Here is a 25,885-nt window from a genome sequence, read left to right on the forward strand (position 1 = left end):
CCCTTGATTTAACAGGATAAAAACGGTAACTTCAGTCTTCAACTGTAGTACTTATAACGGAAATGTCACAATGATGAGTAATAATTTATTTTTAATATAATTTAATTTTACAAATTTACATATAAATTGATACATAGATCAAAATTAAAATAAATTAGCATAAGTTTATCAGCATCAATCTGTATTGATTAAACCAGTTAATTTTGGAGCGGAATATTTAAATTAAAAAAATTATATAAGACTTTGCTTGACAAATTATAATATTTTTAATTTTAATTTTTTTATAATTAAATGAATTCTATATTCATTTACCAAATTCAACATTTAAGAGAAAAACAATAATTTCAGAAAAAAACATACACATGAGATTGACAAGGGCATTTCGATCAACAAACAAAATTTGGACCTACGTCACTAAACCAAACCCGTCGCTTCCTCGATGTTTCCATATCCTTTTTATTTTTTGTCCTTCTAATGCAAATACACATATTAATGTTGCATATAATTTAATAAATTAAGAGATTTTGAGAATCCAAAAAGTAGGTTTACATTAATTATTTCATAAAATAATTTTAACGGGTTAAATGCATACAAGCCATCCGCTCTGCTGCAGGATATTGTCGATGGTGATAGTTGCGGTGAGGAGCTTTCAAGATTGTTTCTTGAGTTAATTTTGCTTCTGTAACGTTCTGTTGTTGATGTACTTAGTCCAATTAGGTTTACAAAAAATTAATTTTACATGTTAAAAACAAATGTACATATGAAAATATACTTGATCTTTTATCTACAATTTACTGACTTTTCATTCACTCAATAGTTCTAAATTTAATTCTCTATTTCAACCTGCTAAAAAAAATCTAAGACGACAACACCGGAAATGTGACGTCACACGCCGGTGATTAGCCAAAGGTAATCCATTTTTCACTTTATGGTGCTAGCTAGCCTTAAATAATAGGGACACTTGTTGTTGAAACAGTTGGAATCATGAGGACTGATATGAAACAAAAGCATTCACTAGTGAATATAAGTATATGAATATTTAATATTTATTATTGCAATTATATAATTAATCTTAAATAAAAATTTTTATGTAAATATTCAATTAAGAAATTATTTAAAATATTGTTATAGAATTTGAGTTTATATTAAATATAATTTTAATTAATTTTAAACGGTAATATCTAAATTAGACTCTATTTAATCAAAACAAATTAGAGGAGGATTTAAAAAAAAAAAAAGAAAAAGGAGAGAGAAGAATACAATAGGCAGAGAGAGAGGGGTTATAAAAAGGAAGTATTCAACATTATTTCTTGCTCCTCATTTATTTCTCTGTTTTTCTCCACATTTTGGCTTTGCTTTTGTTCTGCTTCTGTCTTTCTTTGGTAACAGAAGTAGAAGCAGAAATATTTGTTCTTTATTCAATTACATCAAGCAAGAGGAAACCTAAGAAACAGGAGTTTACACTCATCATTCTTCCAATTTTTTTGCTTGTTTCTATAATATACATGAGCTTTTGACAGATTAAGGGCTTCTTCTTCTTCTTTCTTTTGTTTGCTTCTGCAAAACTCACTGGCATTCCAGCCTCCCACTCAGATCTTTTGTTATTAAGTCCTTTAAATCATATTCAGATCTCATGGGTTTGTTTTGAAATATATTATACTCCTGTTTCTAGCTTCCCTTTTCTTTTTTACTTCCTCCTCTGCTCTTGCTCTGTTTTCTCCTACCATAACAGACTAAGCTAGCAATCCACAAATGGATCGATTAACTACAACAACAATCATTCCAGATGCGTTTCAAGGTGCTAGAGATGACATGTCGATGCAATTCTCAATAGTTTGGGATCAGATCAGAGCGCCATTGATCATTCCTTTACTAAGACTCGCAGTTGCCATCTGCTTGATCATGTCCTTGATGCTTTTCATAGAAAGGGTGTATATGGGCATTGTCATTGTGCTAGTGAAGCTTTTTGGTCGAAAACCAGAGAAACGCTACAAATGGGAACCCATAAAAGATGATGTTGAGTTGGGCAACTATGCGTATCCCATGGTTCTGGTTCAAATCCCAATGTATAATGAACGAGAGGTCCTTCTCCTTCCATTTCCTCCCTTTCACTGTACAGAAAATCATAAACTTCTGGTTAAAAACTGAAGGATTTTTTTTTTCTTTTGTCCATTTTTAATCCTGCAGGTTTACCAGCTTTCCATTGGAGCTGCATGTGGACTCTCTTGGCCCTCTGATCGCATAATAATTCAGGTTCTCGACGACTCAACAGACCCAACTATCAAGGTATATAATTTACCCATTTCCCAATGAGAACTATTTACAAACAAGTTCTGCTCATTGAACACAATACCCATTTAGTATCTTTCTCTCCCATTATAGACGCCCAATATTTTACTTCAGTTTACTTTCAGCACGTTGGAGTCAATGATTAATATAATAATTAAATAATTAAGTTAATCTCGTTTGTTTTGCATGAAAATTAATGCAGGACTTAGTGGAGTTAGAGTGCCAAAGATGGGCAAGCAAAGGCATAAATATAAAGTACGAAATTAGAGATAATAGAAATGGCTATAAAGCTGGAGCTTTAAAAGAAGGCATGAAGAGAAACTACGTGAAAAATTGCGACTACGTAGCCATTTTTGACGCAGATTTCCAGCCAGAGCCTGACTTTCTATGGCGGACCATCCCTTTCCTAGTCCATAACCCAGAACTGGCTTTGGTTCAGTCTCGTTGGAAATTCGGTAATCTCGCCTAATCCCAATTTGGGTACCTTAATTATTTCTTGTTTCATTAATTAGTATTAATTAATCTGTGGTCTAAATTTTTTCAGACATTACTACCTTATTTTTCAGATTTTATTTTGGTTTCACTTTTTTCAAGAAACTGTCGGTGGGACTTTCCCTGCTCTGTTCTGTGGGGCCTGGAGATTGGTTGGGTAGAGGGGCAGTCGAATCCACGCTGTCTATATCTAATTTTGACACGTTGAAGTATTGTCTGCTTTTTTATTATGGGACCCATATCTCAAGCCACCAAATTATTTAAATTAAAAGCTCTAGGTGTTTTTTTTTTTGAGCTGCTCTCTAGGTGGTTCCATGTTGACTCCTAAGGCTAGAAATTACACAGTATAAATTATTAATACATAAATAACTAATTACTTATACTATTGATTTTATTATTTTAAAAGAAAATTTTGTCTAGTAATTTTAAAAATAATAATAATATTAAATAAATGAAAACGTTACTACCAGACCTAATCTTCATTAAATTTAGTTCAGTGATTGTCTTTTCATCAGATTAGAGTACCGTTAGTAACAGTTCTCTTATAGAACCCTTTATTATTTGTTAAAAAAAAATAGTGCATTGTCTTTTATATTCATGGTTTTATTTTTATTTTTATATGAATAGATGATTATAGCTTATATTATTTTTTAGTGTATTAGGTGTGTTTTATATATATGTTTATATATTTTTTAATTTTCCTCCCAAAGCTTAGCTGGAGAATAGTCCATTTGAAAGAATACAAACATAAATCTAAAATTTATTCAACCATTAAATTAGAAAAATTAATGATTATAAATTATAAAATCGAAATGATCAAAATTGAATCTGAATGAAATCCACCCATATATATTTGTAGTGGGATCTATGTAAGTATCTGTTCTCCCTCATTAAATGTGTAAAGATGAAAAGAGGAAGGTTTATAGGGGGCATGTTTGGCCATTGCAGAATATCAGAAGGGGTAGATATGTCTCAGAAAAAAAAAAAAAAAAAAGTCCTTCCTCTTAATATTCCCAGCAGCTGCATGTGCAGATGTTAATGGTGGACCTCTGCCTCCTGTCACTCTCTCTCTCTCTCTTGAAATTTTAACATCTTTTTTTTTTTTTTTAATATGGGTTTTTAATAATCATGATCAATGAATATGAACTGCCAGCTGTTGTGTTAGGTGTGACGTGGCATTAACTGGAATTTTCTTTTTTTTTTTTTTTGGCAGTGAATACTGATGAGTGCTTGATGACGAGAATGCAAGAAATGTCTTTGGATTATCATTTCACTGTTGAGCAAGAAGTGGGCTCCTCTACCTATGCCTTCTTTGGCTTCAATGGTAATAATCAAATAGGCCTTATCCTACCTAACATTAACGTTTCAATTTTCTGAAAATTACTAGTAATTTTTCTAAGATTAAAATTGTTGATGTACAGGGACGGCAGGGGTATGGAGAATTGGTGCACTTGATGAAGCGGGAGGATGGAAGGATAGGACCACCGTGGAGGATATGGACCTCGCCGTCCGAGCTAGTCTCAAAGGCTGGAAATTCTTGTACCTTGGAAATCTTAAGGTAATTAAATTAACCTTTTTAAACCTGTTGAGAGTTGATTAAGCCATTAATTAATTACAATTAGCAATTTTAACGTGACCAAGTTTTGTTTTTTCTTTTTTTTTTCAAAAGATAAGATTAACTTTGAAGGGTAATCCTAATTAGTCAACAAAATTAACAAATCAAATATGCTTCACAATCTGACAAAGCTCATGTGCTGTTACCCTAGCATTTCAATAGTCTTTGCTTCCTGTTTAAAGATGCTCACTGTAGAGTTTTGGAAGACTAACTAACAGTAAAATCAAGGAAAAAAAACAATTAGAACAATAAAAATTAATTGTATAATGTGCCTGCATATTATAATTTTAGTGTTCATATGTATCTGAATATTTCTACAGGTGAAAAATGAACTGCCCAGTACATTGAAGGCTTACCGTTATCAGCAGCATCGATGGTCTTGTGGTCCTGCTAACCTCTTCAGGAAAATGTTCATGGAGATCATAAGAAACAAGGTCAGATTAGAGCATTCATTGAGGTTTGATTCAGACACGAATCCGAGGTTTTTAAATTTTGAGATGACTCATCTTTAACTGTTTTGAAATGTAGAAAGTGACCTTGTGGAAGAAGGTGCATGTTATCTACAGCTTCTTCTTGGTGAGGAAGATCGTTGCCCATATTGTCACATTTATCTTCTACTGTGTCGTTTTGCCTGCAACTGTATTGGTACCTGAAGTTGAAGTTCCAAAGTGGGGAGCTGTATACATTCCTTCAATTGTTACAATTCTTAATGCAGTTGGAACTCCAAGGTCTGGATTTCTTGAAAAATTTCTGAATCTTTATGACAAATCTACATGTCTGAAAACCAAGTATGCTTTGCTGATTTTAAGGTTGTTGTTTCAGGTCACTCCACCTGTTGGTGTTCTGGATCCTTTTTGAGAATGTTATGTCACTGCATAGGACTAAGGCTACCTTCATTGGCTTGCTGGAGGCTGGCAGAGTTAATGAATGGATTGTCACCGAGAAACTAGGAGATGCTCTCAAAGCAAAAGCTGTGAAAGCACCCAAGAAACGCAGATTTAAATTCGGAGAAAGGTACACTTAAACACTTGCAATCACTATTATATTTTAAAATTTACGCAGCAATATCTATTAGCTTATGAGATTATTACTTTAATATTATTAACACAAGAGATTATTATTTTAATATTATTAACACAGCAGTTTATCAGTAATTTAAAATTATTATAAATTATTTTTTTATCATATATATAATAATATATTTTAATAAAAAAATTTATTTTATATTTAATAAAATTATAATTTTAATTATGTATTTTATACATTATAAAAAATAATTAAACCGCTAGTTTATACTTATCAGCGAAAATAAATATATTTTTAATTTTTAAATTATTGCTATTAATTTATAATTAGAGTTAAAATATATAAAATAATAATTTATAGCCTCTTGTCTTTAACTTGTTTTTATAATAGTGAATTTGAGTTGAAGTACTGATTATTTTTTTTTATATAGGCTCCATCTGCTAGAGCTTGGAACTGGAGCTTACCTATTCTTCTGTGGCTGTTATGATCTTGCTTTTGGGAAGAATCACTACTTCTTATTCTTGTATGTGCAAGCAACTGCCTTCTTCATCATGGGATTCGGATACGTAGGCACCTTCGTCCCCCAATCTTAAATGCCATCAACTGTGAGAGAGTAACAGAAAGTTGGTGAAGTTCTTTGGGCAAATTCTTCAGCTTATGCCTGTATTTAGCTTTGCGTAAAAAGAAAAAGAAAAAGAAAAAATTCTTTTAGGTGGAGCATAAATAACCGAGTGGGATGACTCGGAGAGATTCTAGTTTCCCTTTGTGAATATGCAAATACGTTTAAAGTAAACTGTAGATCAAATTGTAATATTGTTTTTGAGACCTTATTATACAAAGATTGAGAGGATCATAAGGAGAGATTGAAGAAAGCAGCTTATGGGTTTTTGATAGCCCTCAAGTAGATAGATCAAACATCTTCTAATGGATTGTAATTGTGAGATTTTGTAGCTTTTCTTTTTCATTGTTTTGTTGAGGTTGGCATTGGCTTTGGGAGGAATAAAATCATAGCAATGGGATAAATTTCACACTTCAATTCCATGCCCCCTCTCTCTTTTTTTGAACTAGTTTTTAGAATGAACTAAAAAAAGTGCTCCATTAAAACACAATTTCTCGAGTCTCCCTCCTTTCTATAGTTAAAATAAACAAATTTTGAGGATAATAATTATCTACAAACATCAAGAGAAAGAAAAATAATTATCATTGATAATAAAAAAAGTCTCGGTTTAAAACTGTTGCCATTAAAAACCAACCAAAAAATAGAAAAGAGATAAATTTACAGTTGAATAGAGGAAGGTTATCATCTCTCAAAGAGGCAGAGGAAACTAATGAGGTAAAACAACCGGAAATCCCCAAAGAGAAGAGGGCACAAACTCCTCAAAGAAGGTGGATACAATGGTGTACTCAAAGCTACATGTGGATGGATTATGAGGCTTTCAGCATTAGCTGTTGACAGCTTCTTCTGTTCTCAATTGTGGTGGAATTTGGATAATGGGGCCTGAAGCTGGAGGGGGCGTTGGGAAGTTCCTAGAGAGTCACATTGCCATTAATAATTCAATCAATTAGAATAGGCATGAGATTGGATTGGGTTGGCCCACCAAATGTAATACTGTCTTGGTGGGTACCCTTAATAGCATTTTCTTTTTGTGGTATGCACCTGGACCTTTACTTCTGGATCCCATTTTCCAAGTGAAGAGATGAAGACAACACATCCATGTCTTTCGATTATTTCCTTCCAAATAATCAAGTACAATAATGGTACTTCTGCCCACCACACAGTCAATTTTACAAATAGCAATATATCAAATTAAATAAATAAAATAAAATAAATCAAATTAATTAAAATTGGAATGAAACTGAAGGTAAATTTAGGGTGTCTTAATTGGTTTATAAAGTGACCCCTTTATTTATAACATTCTTCTTTAAGTTTATAAATTAAAAAAAATTAAGTTATGAAAATCAATTTTTTATTTTAATATTTATAAATATTAAATTTATAAATTAATTTGACTGAGTAAATTAGTATATTACCCTCATTTATATTTAAAACCTTGCTGTATATTTTATTTAATACTCATTTTAGTAATTTTACTAATAAATAGCTTATAAGTTACTCATATTAAAATTTCATTTGTTATACTTAAAATTTTTAATCGAAAATATTTTCTTAATCAAAGAAAAAAATAAACCATTTAAGAAAATGAAAAAATAGACATTTTTCACACACCGACATCTTTATTAAAATATTTATATATAAATTTTTTAATAAATTTTATTTTTTAAATGAAATTAAACAATAAAAAATAAATTAACTCATTCAAAAATATTTTCTAAAAATATATTTTTCAAAAAAATATTTTTTAAATATAAATTATTTTTTATAAAAAAATAAATACTAAATATATAAATTATCTATCAGTGACTCATAAACATTTTAATCAAACGTATAATTATTTAAAATTTTAAATACTTATAAATTATCAGATAAAACCCAAAATGCATAGAGTTTGATTAGTCAGTTGTGAAGCCCTGTAGTCCAGCAATGAGCCATTTCAGCAGGAGAAGCCATCGATCATGGGCTGGAGCCCACAATATTCACGGTGCCCAACCCATAGGCCTACGGGGTTAAAATTTAAGAAGGATTTGAAGGTCTAACAGAAACTTAAACTTGAACTTGAACTTGAACCAAAATCTTCAGAAAATGGCCGAGTTCGTATCTCCTTGCATATTCCTCTTACTGATACAAAGAAACCCAAAAATCCCATCTCATTTAACGGCTCTCTCCTTCTCCACGGTTCCTCAAACCCAACAAATCCAAATCCTAGTAACAATAGTAGCTGCAAAGACCATGAACGTTAAGAAAGTGAGCAAGCTTCGAGTTTTCTTTCAATAGAGCAGCAATGAAGTTGTCTACAGTCTTACCAAAGCTATTGCTCCTTTGAGTATGTTATTTAGATTTTGATTTGAAATGATTTGTTAAATATTTAATAAATTTTAGATAGAAGTTTCTGGTGTTTATTACCCCTCTATATATATATATAATGGGCAATAGAGGGAAATATGAACCTTTTTGTCACTTTAGAGAGTATTTTTGATAATAAAAATTACATATTTATTGGTCAATAGTTAATTCATGATAAAATATTATTTTTTTAATAAAATGATTATTTTGTTAGATATAAATAAAAATTAAAAATTAAGTTGTTATACAAAATTGAGTGAGAGACGAGTTTAATAATTTAAATCATTTTGCTATATGTATATATATACATACGAGTCATGCCACCACGCCTGCTTCTAGGGTACTTTGTATATTGGGACTTTCAAATTTTTTTAAGAAGAAAAATAAATATTGCAGGTAAGCAATAGTATCAATCAATTTTTAAAGGAAAAAAATTGGAGGAGTGGTTTGGATCTTAAGGAGTTTTGGGACATAGATTATGATGGTTAACCATTAAACAAGCAGCGAATCTTAGCCTTAATGCAGAGTCAACCTCAAGCATTAAGCAACACAGCATGCGTGTGAAGTACAGTAAGAATAAATTTATTTTCAATTGATTGGATTCCCATCAGCATTTAACTTCAATTATTTATAATTAATCACTAAAATTTTTTAACACCTTTAAATAAATATAAGTCTAAGAATAATTTTAATAATTATTAATTTAATTAATATTTATATGAAAATTTATGCATAAATTTATATACAAATATTTAATTTAATAATTATTAGACTTATTTTCATATAAGCTCATATTTTTTAATTTTATTTTCATATAAGCTCATATGTTAATTTTTTTTAAAAAATAAAAAGCATAATCTTGAATTCTCTATCAATAAATCATTTTTAAATATATCACTTAAGCTTTTGTCATTATTAAATTAATTTTATTAGGTCTCTTTTAACTTTAATTTTTCATTTTTTTTTCTTTAAAATGCATGAGCTCCATAACCTCACTTTCCACTTTTAACATTTCCGTTACGAGTTTTCACAAAACTCGCGTGAGTTCTTTCGGGTCTTGACTGTGACACTCCGCCTCTCCCCAACAAACCCATCGAAGGAAGGTCAGATAGCTCAGCTCTTCATACTCCACACACACACACACACACACACACAAACCCATTTTAATCCTACGGCTATTATTGGCCCAAACTCCTCTATAAAAGCCCTCTCAACCCTTGTCACTGACCGATACTTCTATTACGCTTGTCTCTTCTCTACCTCCCAGAACCCCACCCTTTCTCCTCCTGTATTTGTGGATCTAACGCAACCAAGTTTTTAGCTATGGCTGTTACCATCGTCTCCGTCAAGGCTAGACAGATCTTCGACAGCCGTGGTAATCCAACGGTCGAGGTTTGTTCCTCTGCTGATATCTCTCTGATTTTCATTTTCGATTACTTCTAGGTGATGCACAGATCTGTTCAGTGCATATGAGGTTTTTAGATTTGGCTAAACTGGTTATCTTAATTCTCTAGTTTTGATTCTGATCGGTTTGATTCCGGTTTCTGTAGGCTGATGTGAAATTGTCTGACAATCACTTGGCAAGAGCTGCCGTTCCCAGTGGTGCATCCACTGGTATAATTCTCTCTTTTTCTATGTTATTGATTATTGTTTTTAATAACTATCTTATCTAGTGAAAAATATCAATCATATTTCTTCAGTTCGAACGTGTGAAAATGGCTGATGCTTGGTTGCTAGCTTTTTTTTTTTTTTTTTTTTTTTTTTCTCTCTCTGCACAATTTCAATGTCTCATTTTGTTAATTTTAGGTGTTTATGAGGCTCTCGAGCTAAGAGATGGAGGATCAGACTACCTTGGAAAGGGTGTTTCGAAGGTAAACTATTATTTAGCTTTTTCCTGTGGTTTTTCCCCCATGATTCTCAGTTGATTCGAGTCACTTCCTGATCTGAGTATACTATTTTATTGCAGGCTGTTGAAAATGTTAACACAATTATTGGCCCTGCATTGGTTGGCAAGGTTAGTTGCTGTCATAAAATTCCTCCTGGAAGGTGTTTTCAAATGTTTTACTTGTTCATTAACTGTGTTTTACAAGAACTCCATCGTGACCTGAATTTGGTTCTTGATCACTCGAAGTTAAATTTTTGTACAGAACAAGTGAACATTAAATTGGATTATGGAAAGCTTATGATATTTTCTTCGTGCATATGAGTTGCAATTTTTTTTTTTTAACTTTAATATCTTGTGCAGGACCCTGCTGATCAGGTTGCTATTGATAACTTAATGGTTCAACAACTTGATGGGACTGTAAATGAGTGGGGTTGGTGCAAACAGAAGGTACCGTAATAGGTTGCTTGTTCGCTTTTAGTTTTTTGGCAAGCTCATTGATTGACTGTAACAAATATTTGCATTTTTGCAGCTTGGAGCAAATGCTATATTGGCAGTGTCTCTTGCAGTTTGCAAGGCTGGGGCTCATGTCAAAGGGATTCCCCTTTACAAGGTATGTTCTCCATTTGTTTAACTCCTTTCTACTTGTTGTATTGCAATTGGCTGGTGGTTTACCTATGCCATTACCGTCATAGTTGGTTAGACAAATATATGTCTGAATGACTCAAGTTACCTAGTCAGGCACTAAATTACATTTAGCATTGATTATAGCCCTTAGAAAAGCCTTTTCAAATCTTGTTCCTCGGATAAGACTGAGAATGCCTCTTGTACGTGCAGCACATTGCTAACCTCGCTGGTAACAAGAAATTGGTGTTGCCAGTTCCTGCTTTCAATGTCATCAATGGTGGATCTCATGCCGGGAACAAACTTGCTATGCAGGCATGCTTCTCAATAATGTGTTAGGTTTATGCTCCTTGATTGAGATTCTCACCCTCTCTTTGTCTTCAGGAGTTCATGATTCTTCCTGTAGGAGCTGCTTCATTCAAAGAGGCCATGAAGATGGGTGCTGAAGTATACCATCATTTGAAGGTGGGTTATCTCTTAACTTCTCCTTCCTTTCTTTTTGTTGCTTTTCTTATTGTGGAGTGTTTCTCTCGTAATTCTTTGTTGATGCTGTTGCAATTTGAGAGCTTAATGATGACAGAATAATTTTCCTCTTGAAATTTCATACGAGCCTGTGTACAATCTTGTTTGATATGTACTACAATCTCCTATAACATCTACATGATATACCTACTGTTGACCTATCTACTTTATCATGGATTTTATTCCCAGCACCCTATATTTCATCACAATTATATAGCCAGCCGTTAACTTTTAACTACTTTTTCCCCTCTTTTCTAGTCTGTGATAAAAAAGAAGTACGGTCAGGATGCAACAAATGTTGGTGATGAAGGTGGTTTTGCTCCTAACATTCAGGTGAAACTAAGAAATTTCATGGTTCTAGTTCATTTTTGTTGCATCCGCCTTCTCCTTTTTGGCAGCAGTTCTCAGTATCATATTGGCTCATGCGCAGGAAAATAAGGAAGGACTTGAGTTGCTCAAGACTGCCATCGATAAAGCTGGGTACACAGGGAAAGTGGGTGTCTTCTTTAATCTCCATTCTTAACTCCTGTATCCTTTTACATTGTCAGGATTGTCATATGCTGAAAGTTCCATTATTTTCATTAGGTGGTTATTGGAATGGATGTTGCTGCTTCTGAATTTTATGGCTCAGATAAAACATATGATTTGAACTTCAAAGAAGAGGTGAGTTTATAATGGCATGCTGCAATCTTTTAAATTCAGGCTAAAGGTGAGGGTAATCAGTGTCATTGTTATTCTTGCGTCTGAGATCTTCGTGTACAAATTCGAGCAATTTATTCTAGCAATCCAGCTGCTTCTGGTCTTTTTATTTCAGCTGCTCTTTTATATAGTTTGTGCATGCACGAGTACTTGGTGTGCATCAATCATTATATATTCTGTGATTGTTAACCTTCTTTTTCTGTGATTCTGTTTCTGCAGAACAATAACGGTTCACAAAAGATCTCAGGTGAAGCTCTCAAGGACCTCTACAAGTCATTTGTATCCGATTATCCTATTGTATCAATTGAAGATCCATTTGACCAAGATGACTGGGAGCACTATGCAAAGCTAACTGGTGAAATTGGAGCCAAAGTACAAATTGTAGGGGATGATCTCTTAGTCACCAATCCAAAGGTTGGATTTTTTTTTTATGGGAAATTCTCTGAATTCATGGAATAAATTAACTAAGCGTAAAAGTTAATGGTAGGACCATTTTTTCCCTTTTCTTTGGAGTCTTTGATGATCTTGTTCTTATTTGCAGAGGGTTGAGAAGGCTATCAAAGAGAAAGCTTGCAATGCTCTCCTTCTCAAGGTATCATAGACTCTTTTCTGAAATGGTTATTGGAGCTTTTCTAAATTAGGAAAAAGTAATTAATTGTATATTGTGTGATGGAAATAGGTTAATCAGATTGGATCTGTCACTGAGAGCATTGAAGCTGTGAAGATGTCCAAGAAAGCTGGATGGGGTGTTATGGCTAGCCACCGCAGTGGTGAAACAGAGGACACTTTCATTGCTGATTTGTCTGTGGGTTTGGCCACGGTAATTGAATTATCAGAAAAAGAATTGGACCTTCGCATTACTATAATTCAAGTTTGTTCCAGTTGTGGTTTTATTTTTCTCATAATCGTTATCCCTTTTGTTTCAGGGTCAAATAAAGACAGGAGCTCCTTGCCGGTCTGAGCGCCTTGCGAAATATAATCAGGTTAATTTCCTACTATACTTGGTTTTTAACTTGTGAAGATGTAATTTTTCTGAGAACTGCGCAAACAATAATTTTTCTAATTGTTTCGTATACTTTTATGCATGCAGCTTCTTCGAATTGAGGAAGAGCTTGGTGCTGAAGCAGTTTATGCTGGAGCTAACTTCCGTGCACCTGTTGAACCCTACTAGAATCTGAAAGGGTGCCAGCTGAGTCTTAGCAGTGGAAGGTTACATGAAGTGAATAAGTTTAATTTAAACCCTTTTTTTCCAATAATTTTCTATGAAGTTTTGTTCAGAGGTTGGAACAGTGTTATAGGGCAGTTTTTTCGAATTTTGGAATATGTTTAGATTTGAGTTTATAGCTCTTCTCTAGTCGGGAAATGGTGCGTTGCACGCACATTGTAATCCTAGGTGATGGTTTTGCTTTGCATATTAAAATGGTTTGCCGACTTCCACCCACTTTGGGCTCTCGCCTCTCGCCTCTCGCCTCTCGCCTCTCGCCTCTCGCCTCGGTGTATTTGACGAATAGTTGCTTCTATATTGTGTGATGAATACAAAGATAATAAACTAAAAAGAAGGTAAATAGTGCCTAATAGGACGAAATTTTACTCTGAGTTATTATGATTATTATTATTATTAAATGAGTAGGATTTTTAGTCTGGTTGAGAAATGGGAATTGTGTGACGTCAGTTAGACTTTATGGTGTTGGAAGGTCAAAACTGTTTTTCCGTGACCAGAAGCTGAACAAAAGTTGTTTCAACACCTGATACAGTTAATAGTTAAAAGTGGAGTCGAACAGTTGAACGAGGTACGGCCACGTGTTATTGGCCATCCTCCTCTACCCGTCCGACTTCTATATCCCAGTCATCTAATCCCAACTTACGGCCTAAATATTCAGTGGGTGAGCCTGATTTTTGGGTACATGCTATGGGCCCAATCCTTTGTGCCTGGGCTGGCATATGACCATAAAATATTGATTAAACTAAATACTAAATGGCCTTGATGATTTATAAAATGAAATCGAAAATAATTTAATTTATTATTAATTATATCTCAAATTTTATTGATTAAACTTTAAATTTTTATAAAAATTATAAAATTATACTCATTTAATTTTTGTCAATTTATATAAATTTATAGCACATCAAAATATAGAGTTAATAAATTTTTAATTTTTTTAATAAATTATCAATAATATAGTCATTTGTGTTTAATTATTATAATTTTTATAAATTTAAATAGGATTATAATTTTAATTCAGATATTTAATAAATTAATTTCAATTAATATAAATATACAAATATATATTTAGTATTAAGTTTTAGTTATTCGATTTAAATTACAGTGATAGAAAAACTTATGATAATTATTTTGTGGATAATTAATTTTATTTTTTTCATTTTAAAAATGCTTGTGTAATTTGAGAATACATGAATCTCCTGTGAAATTTGTAAAGCAGAAAAATGTTATGGTGAGAATGATGAATTCTCAGCTAAAAACTTTTTAACAACATAAAATCTGTAAAATAAGGAAAAGTAGCAGCGAGAATGGTGGATTTTCAATTGAAAAATCTCCAATGCCTGAAAATCTATAAAAAGAGAATGATTAGGCTAGAATGGTGGATTCCCAGTCGAAAAATCTTCTATAGTTGATATTGAAATTTTAGGTTCCTCAAAACTATGATAAATTTAAATATGAGAAGAAAAAATAGACTAGAATTTGGAATTCTCACGAACATTTACATTCTTCCCTCTTATATTTTGACTATCTTTCGACATGATTCTCTTAAGAAAATAATTTAAATTAATTTTTATAAAATTATAAATAATTTTATTTTTTTATATGAAAATTTTAAATTAAAAAAATAATTTTTTTATTTTAATTAAAAAATTAATAAAAAAAATTAATTAAATTAAATTCATGTGAAAATTTTAATTCCAACTAAAAAGTGAATAACATAACGATCGAGATATTACGAAACTTCTTAAAAGGTGGCTCCTCAACCGCACAATCGATATATATGAGTTACTCAATTTTACGGCTGGTTTTTTTTATTATTGTTTATCAATATGATAATGATATATTTTTAAAAATTAATAATCATAACTCATTTATTTCTCTTTTTGATTGTGAAGAAAGAGAAACTTTAGCTCAAACCGAGCACCATCGGGTTTGATTAACACCCACTTTATTCTGCATCAAGACGATATGAATGCTAGGAAGGGGAGACACCAAAATGCAGAAACCCAATGTGCTAGTCAGGTCGCGCAGCAATTTGCTTCTTTGTAGAAATATTTGATGACAATGCTCCAATTCAGCCTTTTGAATACCAAAAATAACGTCTTGATACTCTCTTGAGGCTAAAGCCTTTGTATTAACTAGATCCACTGCTTCTCTACCATCACATTCCACGATCAATTAAGAGATTCCCAGCTTATGAGCTAAAGAGATGCCCTTGTACATTACTTGTAGTTCAACTTTTAGCACATAAGAATTTCCAAAAGATGCTAAGAAATCATGAATGCAATTACTATTAAGATCCCGAAGTAAGCCTCCCCCGTATGTATGCACCGTTGGACATACATGATCCATCGACATTCAACTTTACAAAACCCTCTTGTAGTTTTGTCCATTTCATCTAGACTTAAATTGCTGGTATAAAGCTAGATGTTCATTAAAAATGAAGTCGTTTCACCTATTCCAGAGACACTAACAAGTCCAAGTGATGCCATGAATTAATGATTTTTATATTTCTCCGTTTGTCAAAATTTAAATGAATTTTTACAAATTAAAAAAAAAATTTAAATTAAAAAAATTTAAAATTTTTTATTTCAAATAATAATTTTATAAAAATAATTTAATTTAATTAAATTTTTATAAAATTATTGATTTCAAACGAATGGATTATAATTCCTAATCATATTATATCTGCTTATGCGGCTTCAAATTGAATGAGCTAAATTTATAATTTTAAAATTTATTTTCATATTAGTTATTTTTTTAACTTTTAAAATTTTTTTTATTGTATATTATCCTTTCTTAAAAAAGAAATCTGCTGCTGATCTTAACTGTTTTTGGAAAAATTCAATATAAATATTTAATTTACAATTATCAAATGCTTTTAAAATCAATAAACAATAAAAGTATGAGTCAAGAAAGTATTTTTTTTTTTCATCATATATTTAATTTTAATAAAATTCAACTTCAAAATGTTACAACAGTAGAAATGTTTATTCTCAATGAACCAATAATATTGGTATGTAAAAAATTCAATAATAAATTGAAAAAAAAATGGTTTAAAAGTAATAAAATAAATAGTTTAAAAAATAAAAAGTATGCAGGCTGTGGGGTTCGAACCCACGCGTACTTATGTACAGAAGATCTTAAGTCTTCCCCCTTAACCTCTCGGGCAAACCTGCTTGTTGTCTAAGCTTGTCTTTCAATCTACAAATAAAAACATTTTTGTATTTGAGGATTAAAATCAGAACATTATAGCAGATCGGATAGGGCAAAAACCCTGTAAAGATCGAAGAAGGCGAGAAGGATTAACAATGGCGGAGCACTTAGCTTCCATATTCGGAACGGAGAAGGATAGAGTCAACTGTCCTTTCTACTTCAAGATCGGAGCCTGCAGGCACGGCGATCGTTGCTCCAGGCTCCACACCAAGCCCAGCATCAGCCCTACCCTTCTCCTTTCCAACATGTACCAGCGCCCCGACATGCAAACTCCCGGTGTAGATTCTCAGGCGCAATCTCAGTCCCTTGACCCCCGCAAAATCCAAGACCACTTTGAAGATTTCTATGAGGACCTATTTGAGGAACTCAGCAAATATGGAGACATCGAGAGCTTAAATATCTGTGATAATATCGCTGACCACATGGTTTTTCTCTTGCTTTTGCAACCCTTCTTATAAGTCTTTTTTTTTTTTTTAAATTTAATTTTTGGTTTTTAAACATTGTTCTGTTTAAACTTTGCAGGTGGGTAACGTTTATGTTCAGTTCAGAGAAGAAGAACATGCGGCCAATGCGCTTAACAATCTAAATGGAAGGTTTTATGCAGGTTATTGCTGTCCCCTTTCCTTCTATGACCATTAGGCATCTTGAATTTTATTGTTGAATTGTTAAATTATATGAGTAGATATTGTGTTAAGCTGACATGCTAACTCTTCATGACCTCAATTTTGACTGCTGAAACCATCACACTTTATGGAAATCCATATCTGTTTACTGTTCATGGGTTTTGCTGATATTTTTTTTATTTGCAAATCTACAATGGCAATGCACAATTTTTTTTTTCTACATTACTTCATGTGTAACATTAAATGAACCATGTTTTGGGTTTTATTTGGCTTTGTGTCTCTTGTAACGTGTAAGTGGGACAAATTTACTGCCTTGGTAATATGAAGCATTCAAATGCCACTATTATTATGTGGTTGCAGTATATATAGATGCCCCTAGTGGAATGTAGATTGTTGGTTTCTTTTGGGATTCAGAAAATCTTTCAATTTCAAAAGTAATATAATTTGCCTCTATTCAATCTCCATAATTCTACTGTTCAGTTTTATTGGAAGTAATCTTGTTTCTGAAGTCAAAGCAGATTTTGATGTTCCATAAAAAACTTCATTTTAGGGCGCCCAATCATTGTTGATTTCTCTCCTGTTACGGATTTTCGTGAAGCTACATGTAGGCAGTACGAGGAAAATGTATGCAATCGAGGTGGCTACTGCAACTTCATGCATCTGAAGAAGATTAGCAGGTGACTTTCTTGGATTAACTAGTCCTTAAGTGCTCCATATATTTCTTTTATTTTAATGAATTCATATAGATGTGAAATAGTCTTGGTCTTAGAATATACTATTCATATAATATAATAATTTTAAAATTCCATTATATAATTAACAAAGAATATTGCTCTTGGCAAATTTAATAGTCACTTAACAGCTGATGTGTCGTTGTTTCAGAACTTAACTCTACACAGACACATGTACACACACACACACACATATTGTTTGCTGAATGCTGCATATTGCTTCAGTCACTCAGGGAGTTGGTGGTCTATATTTATCTTTTGTTCTGCAATTTTAGGGAGTTAAGGAGGCGCTTATTTGGGAGGAGTAGGCGAAGACGTAGCCGCAGTAGAAGCCATAGTCCTAACAAGCTCCGTGGTTATGATGAACGCTTGCATGGTAATCGCAGTTCGGGTAGACGAGATGATGATAGGGATCATTACCATGAGAGGGGCAGGAGGCATAGAAGCCGAAGTCCTGGACGCAGAGGAGGACGAAGCAGAAGCCCTGCAGGAAGGAGGAATAGAAGTCCTCCTGCTAGAGAGAGCAGTGTTGAAAGAAGGGCTAAGATTGAGCAGTGGAACAGGGAGAGAGAACAGGCAGAATTTGGTAATAAAGACAGCCAAAACCCTGACAATGACAGGAGCAGCAATGGTGATGCTAAGATTGGAGGTCGCTATGATGATCCTCAGCACCAGTAGGAGCTTTATGGATACGAATACCGACTTGAAATCATCCGGTTTGTTCCTCAGCTACCTTTTTGAATATTAAAAGACCTTATTTTCTTAGATATGAATGATTGCAACTGTTCTATTGATGACATGGCCGATCTAGAAAATATAGCTTACTGCCATTTCCACTGTGCAGGTGGAGTACAGGTTCACTGTCATGTATTATGAAAGTGATATTCTAACATTTGCCCTATAACCGCACATTAGACTAAAAAGAAGAGATCTATAAAAGAATAAGTAATACTAATCAAAAGAGGAGGAAATGTACCAAAAAAAGGAGGAAAAAGAAAAGTCTTTCTGATCCTTGTAGGTTCAAACCTTCTTTTTCTTCGAAGGTGTTTTGGACCTTTAAATGATTTTGTTTTCTCCAAAAATTCTTCCAAATTCAATCTTTTTTTTTTTGACCTTTTTGAAATCCGAAAAGAGGCGTTTAAGTAATCTTTGATGAAATGGTACACTTTTTTTTAACACTTTGCACTACCATTTTCCACAAAAAAAGAAAACAGGAGGAGGATTTATCCACTCAGTTTACCTGTCCCGTTATAGTCGAGTGCAGGCAGGCATGGGTAATTGAATTTTACAGGGTTTGGCATGGCGTTTCTGTTGTTAAATATCATTTTCCTTTTGAGTTATCTTACATGCTTTATGAGTTTTGCAGGTTCAGGCTTTCCTGCTTCTCAGGATCGGCCTCAATCTTTTTTGGCAGCTTACCATGATATTTGTATACAGGTTGGCCGTTTATCTGCAGAGCGCGTTTGCAGTATTCTTATGTTGTGGAATGATTCAGAAAGCCTCTCGGCCTTTTACTCAATCAGGAAAACAACTGACCGTGATACATGGGGGAAACTTTGCCATTCCAAGATTCAACTACTGTATTAGATTTAAGTTTGTGCAATATGAGAAGCAACTTTTTTCCTTTTTTTCCAGTTACTCGATATCGTTGTTTTTTAATATTTTATCTCGTTGCTTTGGTTTGGCATCATGTTGTGAGCTTGTGACCAAAAGAATATACAAGTACACTTGCTTGAATCTTAGAATTTTTTTTCCTTGTTTCTTCTATGTTCTGATTCTTAATATCAGAAACTTTCACGCCACCCAGGTATATCTCGTTGCAGGAACATTATATTACCAGAAAATTTGTTTTGAATTTGGCCCCTAAAATTCTAGGGGAATTTGGGTTTGAAAAGATTCATTTTGTACGGCACTTCACTGGTTTATGAAGGGCTGGATGTTAATTTAAACGTAAACATGCCCCTGTTGGCCAGTGGTTTGCCTTTTTAAAGCTGATTACATAGTGAAAACCAAGCTAATAGCTAGATTATGACTAGAAGCAGCTTCAGACGTCCTCTGGGAAGAAGAGACTCTATTGAACTGGTAGTCAGTGGAAGACTGAAGATTGCTAAATTTCACCAGCATCTATGACGAGAAGCAGATACCTCTTGCCGAAGAAAAGTAAAGGGGCCAACACAACTCAACTCAATTGCTATCCAAAATGTTGCTCCTCATTCATTTCCTTGTCCAACCATCTAGTTGAAAACATTTCATTCGTTTGAGCGCAAAATTACACCTATACAGCATCTACTACTACTGGTTCTAACTGCATATGGGTTCGTGAACCCTACAGCCACAAAGGCGTAATATGAAAACAGGACTTGAGCAAGATTCCACAGTTCAGCTGCTGCAACAACTGCAACATAGCAATACATTGATACCAATTCACATCACTCATCAAACAAGTACGCAGTTGATAGTTGCTATCCAAAAAGATACCCATCAAAAGCCCAAAACAAAATATACTACACTGAGCTTTTCTTTGACGTTTACTAGACTATGCATTCTCTTCTGTTACAAACTCCTCGAATATCAAACTGCACAATCTGATCCTTCACTGACCAGCACTGTGCTTGGCCATCGTATGAGATTGTGAAGCAACTTAACAGCCAAATGACCTGCAAAGATACTCCATATAAGGCTCTCAAAGGAGATGTGCTTAAGAGATATCAATCAGCTCTAACACATGGTCCTCTTATAAAGGGAGAAAGAACCTTTTCATAGGAGGCTGCAAAAAGGCATGTGAGCTGCTCATGTATATACTGATAAAGATCTGCTCAACCTTTTTCTGCTTACATTGAGTTTGTAATAGATGAGTGTAATCTGGGAAGTCATCTCATTGATTTTGGTTTGGTCAATGTTCATGATGTTTCATCTCTTGCACGTTCTTGTCATCGTGTTGATTTGTTCAAGGGGGTATTGCAAGACATTGTAACTACTTTGGGGACTTACATGCACCCCATATATATATATATAAAATAATTAAATGTGGAATTTTTATATTATTTAAATAAAAGTTTTATACTACAAAATAAATTTTATACATATTTTATTATTATAATTTCTAAGTTGGTTACCATTTGTATAAATTAGCTGAAGTTTGAAAAGAAAACACAAATGAAATGCAGTAAGTAATTTTTTTTCCTAAAAAAATAAAAATGGTTTATTTAGTGGGGAGTGGGTGAGATATTATTATAATTGTTATAGAAAATTGGTGAAGTAGGTGGTGGGGTGTCCTTTTCTCATCTTTCGCCTCTCCTGTTTATGCTTTATTGTCCTTGAAAAAGTTAATGGCATGCTTCTTTTATCTATGATGTCTTTCTGCCTTCCATCATGCAATGTATAGAGGCGTATATATACGTATTAGAGGCATATATACGTATTGGAGGTGTATCTACATAGAGATAGATAGAGAGAGAGATTGTGACAGGTATTGAAAGTTCAATAAAAAAAAAAATGGTAAGGGGTCCCTTTCAGAAGATTGAGATGAGAGGAGATGATGGTTGTGGAGTCAATTGATGGTTGCTTGCAGGCTGCAGTCATTTGGTCTAACTCAAATGATCAGTTTCTTGAATTGCATATAAAATCATTGAAATTCTTGACTAGATAGACCCAATGAAAACAAATATATCATACTAATTATATAATTTTTTTTTTTAATAAAAAATTTCTCTAAAATTTTACACCAAAATTAAACTAAAGATCTTATTACCCCTCTCTAATTTCCTCTTTCTCTAATTTTAATTTAAAAAAATATATTAATAAATTTAATATCAATAAAATATTAATGAGCTAATTTTTATTAGCATCTTAAGTTACACTTGAAAGCAGATTACTTTCACTTTCCAAGAAAACATGAAATAAGTAAATAATGGTAAAATTTCAATTATATAGAATCCACTATATTTAATTACAATTCCTCACAATACCCACTTTAAACATGTAAAAGAACAAATTTTAATTATACAAAAAGCAAGAAAAAAAGGAATAAAGCTAAGAGTAAACAATATTTCAAAGCACTGAAACAATATCAAGAAGAAACACATTGCAAAAGAAGCACATTAAAACACAGAGACCTGAGAATAATATTAAACGCATGGTCTTTGCTTCAGAAGATATATCTGCTTTGCATTTTGTTTAAAATTTTACATAATGCATATAATTAAAACTATTACATAATATTGATATTTAAAATAATAGTCTAGTTAACATTTTTTTATAATTTTTTTTTATAAATGAGAATTGGAGATTGGAGGAGTAGAATCTAAAATCTCTAAAATTTATTTAGATATACTTATCACCGAATTAAATCTGTGAATTCATATGGAGTTAATAGATATTATAATTCTCTTTAAATTTAAATATATTAAAATTTCATTTATCATGATTTATTTTGTAAAGAAATTTTAAAAATTTTAATAAAATTATATATAATTTTTTTAAATAAAAATTTTGTAAGTTAAAATATAATTTTTATTTTAAATAAAAAAATTAAATTGAATTGAATTATGATTAAAAAAATTATTTAAAAATAAAATAAAATTTTTGAAGACGAGAAAGCATGTTATTGTAATACTTTTATTTCTGCGATATAGAGGAGTGAAGGGCTCCAAGCCCAAATAAGAGACAAAACTTCAGGGCCAAGAATCTCCAATATGTAATGAATAAGGATTGATAACTTGGGAAGCATTTAATCAGTTTGGTTATTTTTATAAAAAAAATAACTAAAATCAAATTAAATTTTATAAAATAATCAAATTAAACTAAATCAAAATTAATTTAAAAGATCAATTTGAACATAGTGAAAGCTTGTATTACAACAATGTTACATAAGAGCATAGTTACATAACAAATGATATTAAGAAAAGCGATTAGTCTTAAATAAATGGATTGCAATGCAGAAATGTAAACGGTTGCGTATATATGAAAATTGAACTTAGTTAAAATTTGAATCTGATTCATATTAATAATACTTGAATCTATCTTAAATTTAATTAAAAATTAATATAAATTACTTAATTTTATTATTATCCGAATAAAATTTCAACTAATTTAATTTAATATATATATATATATATATATATATATATATATAATAAAATTATTTATTATATTAATAAAATTTCATCAAATAACGAGAAATGTCATCCCAATACAGAGACGATCATATATAATAAATTCTCTGACCAAAATATGAATAGCTAGAGTGGAATGACGGCGAACCCATCTAAGAGTTTAACAAAAATTTACAATTATTTAAAATCAAACCCAATTTAGAAATGTATAAATGTGTAGACCGAAAAATTTAAATCACCTGCAAACAGTACATAAGAATGCCAGAAAAGTTTAAATCACCTGCAAACAGTACATAAGAATGCAGCCATTAAAAGGCAAAAATTCCGTCGCAAAGAACAAACAGTAACGGAGAGCTAAAACTTAAATAATTATCGGCATACCATTACCTTCCGAGAAACTAAAAACACCACGTTTAAATATACTCTTAGTGTTTTACACAATAAAATTGTAGCCAATAAAATTTTGAACTTGAAACAAATCCCCATCAACTTGACAAAACCAACTGAAATTGTCCAAGATTGATACAAATCTCGGCGGAGCAGAATTGCAGAAATCACACAGCCATAGCTTTGTTGGTCTCTGGTTCCGACGAACAGGTGCTCTGGTTCCGACGAACAGGTGCTCTGAGGAAATTATCCCAACCAAACTTGAAATATTCTTTCTTCAACCTCAGCCGCAAGTTACAGAAAGCCTACGTATGACCCAGTTTCCTACATAGATAGCAAAAAATAGTCATCTTTTTGTATTGAAACTTCACAGTAAACACATTACCATCATCTCCAACAAACTTTTTCCGCCGTTTCAAAGGTTGTCGAATGTTCAAACAAACTTTAACTCTCATAGGGTCTGGAGACATAGCGTGTATCTCCTTCCAAACAAGACAGAATCGATTGTACAACCAAGAGCCCCTATTTTTTATATTTTCAAAATCAACATTATTAAAAAACCGAAACAAATATCATTTTGTCTCTAATTCTATAATAGATATTCCTCTAAAAGATGCCATAAATCTGTCAAAGATGTCTGCATATTCTGAAAATTGATTGAATTGCATATAAGAAACATCTCCAATTGATTGGATTGTACGTGAGAAACGTCTTCACCGTACAGAAATCATAAGTGACGATCAGAATATTCCTGAAACTCTTAATAGGGACAACAATATCTTTTTCTTCATCGATAGTTAATTGACGCAAATCGTCTTTCATGGGAAAGAAAAAGAATAAGTTAAATTTAAGGAAAAGGAAAATGTAAGAGTATGAGTCACAAAATGACCACGGAGAGACACTTGCGTCGAAAGCCAAAACAAGTAAAAAGGTTAAATAATTTATATAAAAATACTGTTTATTAATAATTTTCATTTAAAAAATTTAATATTTCTATGATACATTAAAATTTTAATTTTTAAATAAAAAAATATAAAAAAATTTATAAATATTATTGTAAAATATATATTTTATATTAAATTAATTATTTATATAAATGAATTTAAATAATAATACCTATAAATAAAATTTAAATTCAATTTAAATAATTCATAAAGTATTATATTTTAAATTTAAACTTTATTATAATTATTTACGTCCATCTATTAAAATTTAATCAGATTGTACTCAATTTGTTGCGATCCCTAATTCATGTGAGGTTGGTTCAGTTTGCGAACTGTTGGAGGGGCGGGATGAGAAAGGCTAAAGGTGAATATGTCAGAAGCACTATCTTTTTTTAGTCACTTATTATGCATGGGTTGAATAAAAAGTATAATTTTTTTTATTATAAACTCATTTATTCTCATGTATAATTAATTGCTATGAATTTAATTTTCATATAAATATATATTTTAATTTTTCTAATTGCAAAAAAAATCAAAACGGTATTTTCTATTAAAAACAATCAATAAGTCATAATTAATATAAATTTTTATATCAAAAAATTTATTTATTTTTATTATCAAGCATTCAATTCCATATTTTATTACAATTATTTATAGACCAAAATGAAAAATAAGGGGCTAATGGATCCTTTACTCTTCGAATATTTTCTAAATTAGGTACATTAAATTTTATTTTGTTATTAATTGATGTTTTAAATCTTCTATTAATTCCCCCAAGAATTCATATAGTTTGTAATGTTAATTTCTTTAGTTTTAACTATTTGTATTATATAGTCCATTTAGCTAAAATTAGAACATATTAATTAATATTTTCTTTGATAAAATGATTAGGAGTTTCATTTTATAGAAAATAAAGTGATGTTTTGAGATCCAAAAAATAAGATTTACAGTGGTTGTGTAAATTTAGATGGAGAGGAAGAAGTTCTTCCCCTTTTATCCCTTTTTCTTTTGTCCGCTAGTGACGTCTAATCACCTTTCTGCTACAGTGCCATCTGTCTCTGTCTCTCAGGTCCATACGTACGGATGTGTCTGAGTCCTTTTCCACGCCAGCGGCCATTTAATTCCCTCCGACGCCCATGCGGGCAGGGCTGCAAAGCGATCGGGCCTGCTTTCCTTCCTCTTGTCACATCACTAGGTTGGATTTCCTTCGGAAGGGCCCGTGTGTGAGGTCTGTTTGGCTTGATTCCTCGACTGGATTAAGACACGCAATCTGGGCTGGTTCACTTCAAAAAGGACTTGGTGGATTTTGGGTCTGCCTTCCTCATTAGGGCCTGGTCTTGCCCCCAGATATAGAAGGTCCGATAGTCATCAAATGTCCCTTTACCTCCTCAGCAGTTATTACATGATTGATGAGGGGGTAAATCCCTAGAGTTCATAATGACCGCGTGGCCCGAGAACGACTCCCCTCAAAACATTCTTTCCTTACCTTTATTCTTTTCAAATTCAAAATCCTAATTTTCTCTAGACTCTTCCTCTT

General features: G+C 32.2%; 3 protein-coding genes and 1 non-coding gene across 6 annotated transcripts; 3 read left to right on the forward strand and 1 right to left on the reverse strand.

Annotated features, from left to right (window-relative positions):
* Nucleotides 1-1,304: 1,304 nt before the first annotated feature.
* On the forward strand, nucleotides 1,305-6,458 carry LOC110620183 (glucomannan 4-beta-mannosyltransferase 9). The gene is made up of 9 exons (XM_021763808.2): nucleotides 1,305-2,082; nucleotides 2,188-2,286; nucleotides 2,492-2,744; nucleotides 3,995-4,105; nucleotides 4,203-4,339; nucleotides 4,717-4,830; nucleotides 4,925-5,124; nucleotides 5,219-5,410; nucleotides 5,853-6,458. The coding sequence occupies exons 1-9, from the start codon at nucleotides 1,753-1,755 to the stop codon at nucleotides 6,013-6,015; spliced, it is 1,599 nt and encodes a 532-aa protein (XP_021619500.1). The 5' UTR covers nucleotides 1,305-1,752; the 3' UTR covers nucleotides 6,016-6,458.
* A 3,132-nt stretch (nucleotides 6,459-9,590) lies between these two features.
* Nucleotides 9,591-13,552, forward strand: LOC110621324 (enolase 2). The gene is made up of 16 exons (XM_021765560.2): nucleotides 9,591-9,776; nucleotides 9,935-9,998; nucleotides 10,191-10,255; nucleotides 10,351-10,398; nucleotides 10,630-10,716; nucleotides 10,799-10,879; nucleotides 11,104-11,205; nucleotides 11,275-11,355; nucleotides 11,671-11,745; nucleotides 11,843-11,905; nucleotides 11,998-12,075; nucleotides 12,331-12,525; nucleotides 12,653-12,703; nucleotides 12,791-12,931; nucleotides 13,038-13,094; nucleotides 13,202-13,552. Exons 1-16 carry the CDS (start codon nucleotides 9,708-9,710, stop codon nucleotides 13,280-13,282), a joined length of 1,338 nt encoding a protein of 445 aa, XP_021621252.1. The 5' UTR covers nucleotides 9,591-9,707; the 3' UTR covers nucleotides 13,283-13,552.
* Nucleotides 13,553-16,429: 2,877 nt separating this feature from the next.
* Nucleotides 16,430-16,512, reverse strand: TRNAL-UAA. The gene has a single exon. It is a non-coding gene; the product is annotated as a tRNA-Leu (tRNA).
* A 74-nt stretch (nucleotides 16,513-16,586) lies between these two features.
* LOC110621119 (splicing factor U2af small subunit B) lies at nucleotides 16,587-19,670 on the forward strand. Of its 3 annotated transcripts, XM_021765199.2 has the most exons (6): nucleotides 16,587-16,974; nucleotides 17,072-17,153; nucleotides 17,723-17,849; nucleotides 18,179-18,619; nucleotides 18,748-18,758; nucleotides 19,341-19,670. In XM_021765199.2, exons 1-4 carry the CDS (start codon nucleotides 16,645-16,647, stop codon nucleotides 18,579-18,581), a joined length of 942 nt encoding a protein of 313 aa, XP_021620891.1. In that variant the 5' UTR covers nucleotides 16,587-16,644; the 3' UTR covers nucleotides 18,582-18,619; nucleotides 18,748-18,758; nucleotides 19,341-19,670. The 3 variants fall into 3 exon arrangements, with proteins under 3 accessions (XP_021620891.1, XP_021620889.1, XP_021620890.1); XM_021765197.2 differs by having other exon boundaries at nucleotides 18,748-19,670; XM_021765198.2 differs by lacking the exon at nucleotides 18,748-18,758.
* The last annotated feature ends 6,215 nt before the right edge of the window (nucleotides 19,671-25,885 follow it).

This window comes from Manihot esculenta, chromosome 8, assembly GCF_001659605.2.
Source record: "Manihot esculenta cultivar AM560-2 chromosome 8, M.esculenta_v8, whole genome shotgun sequence".
NCBI classification, from domain to species: Eukaryota; Viridiplantae; Streptophyta; class Magnoliopsida; order Malpighiales; family Euphorbiaceae; genus Manihot; species Manihot esculenta.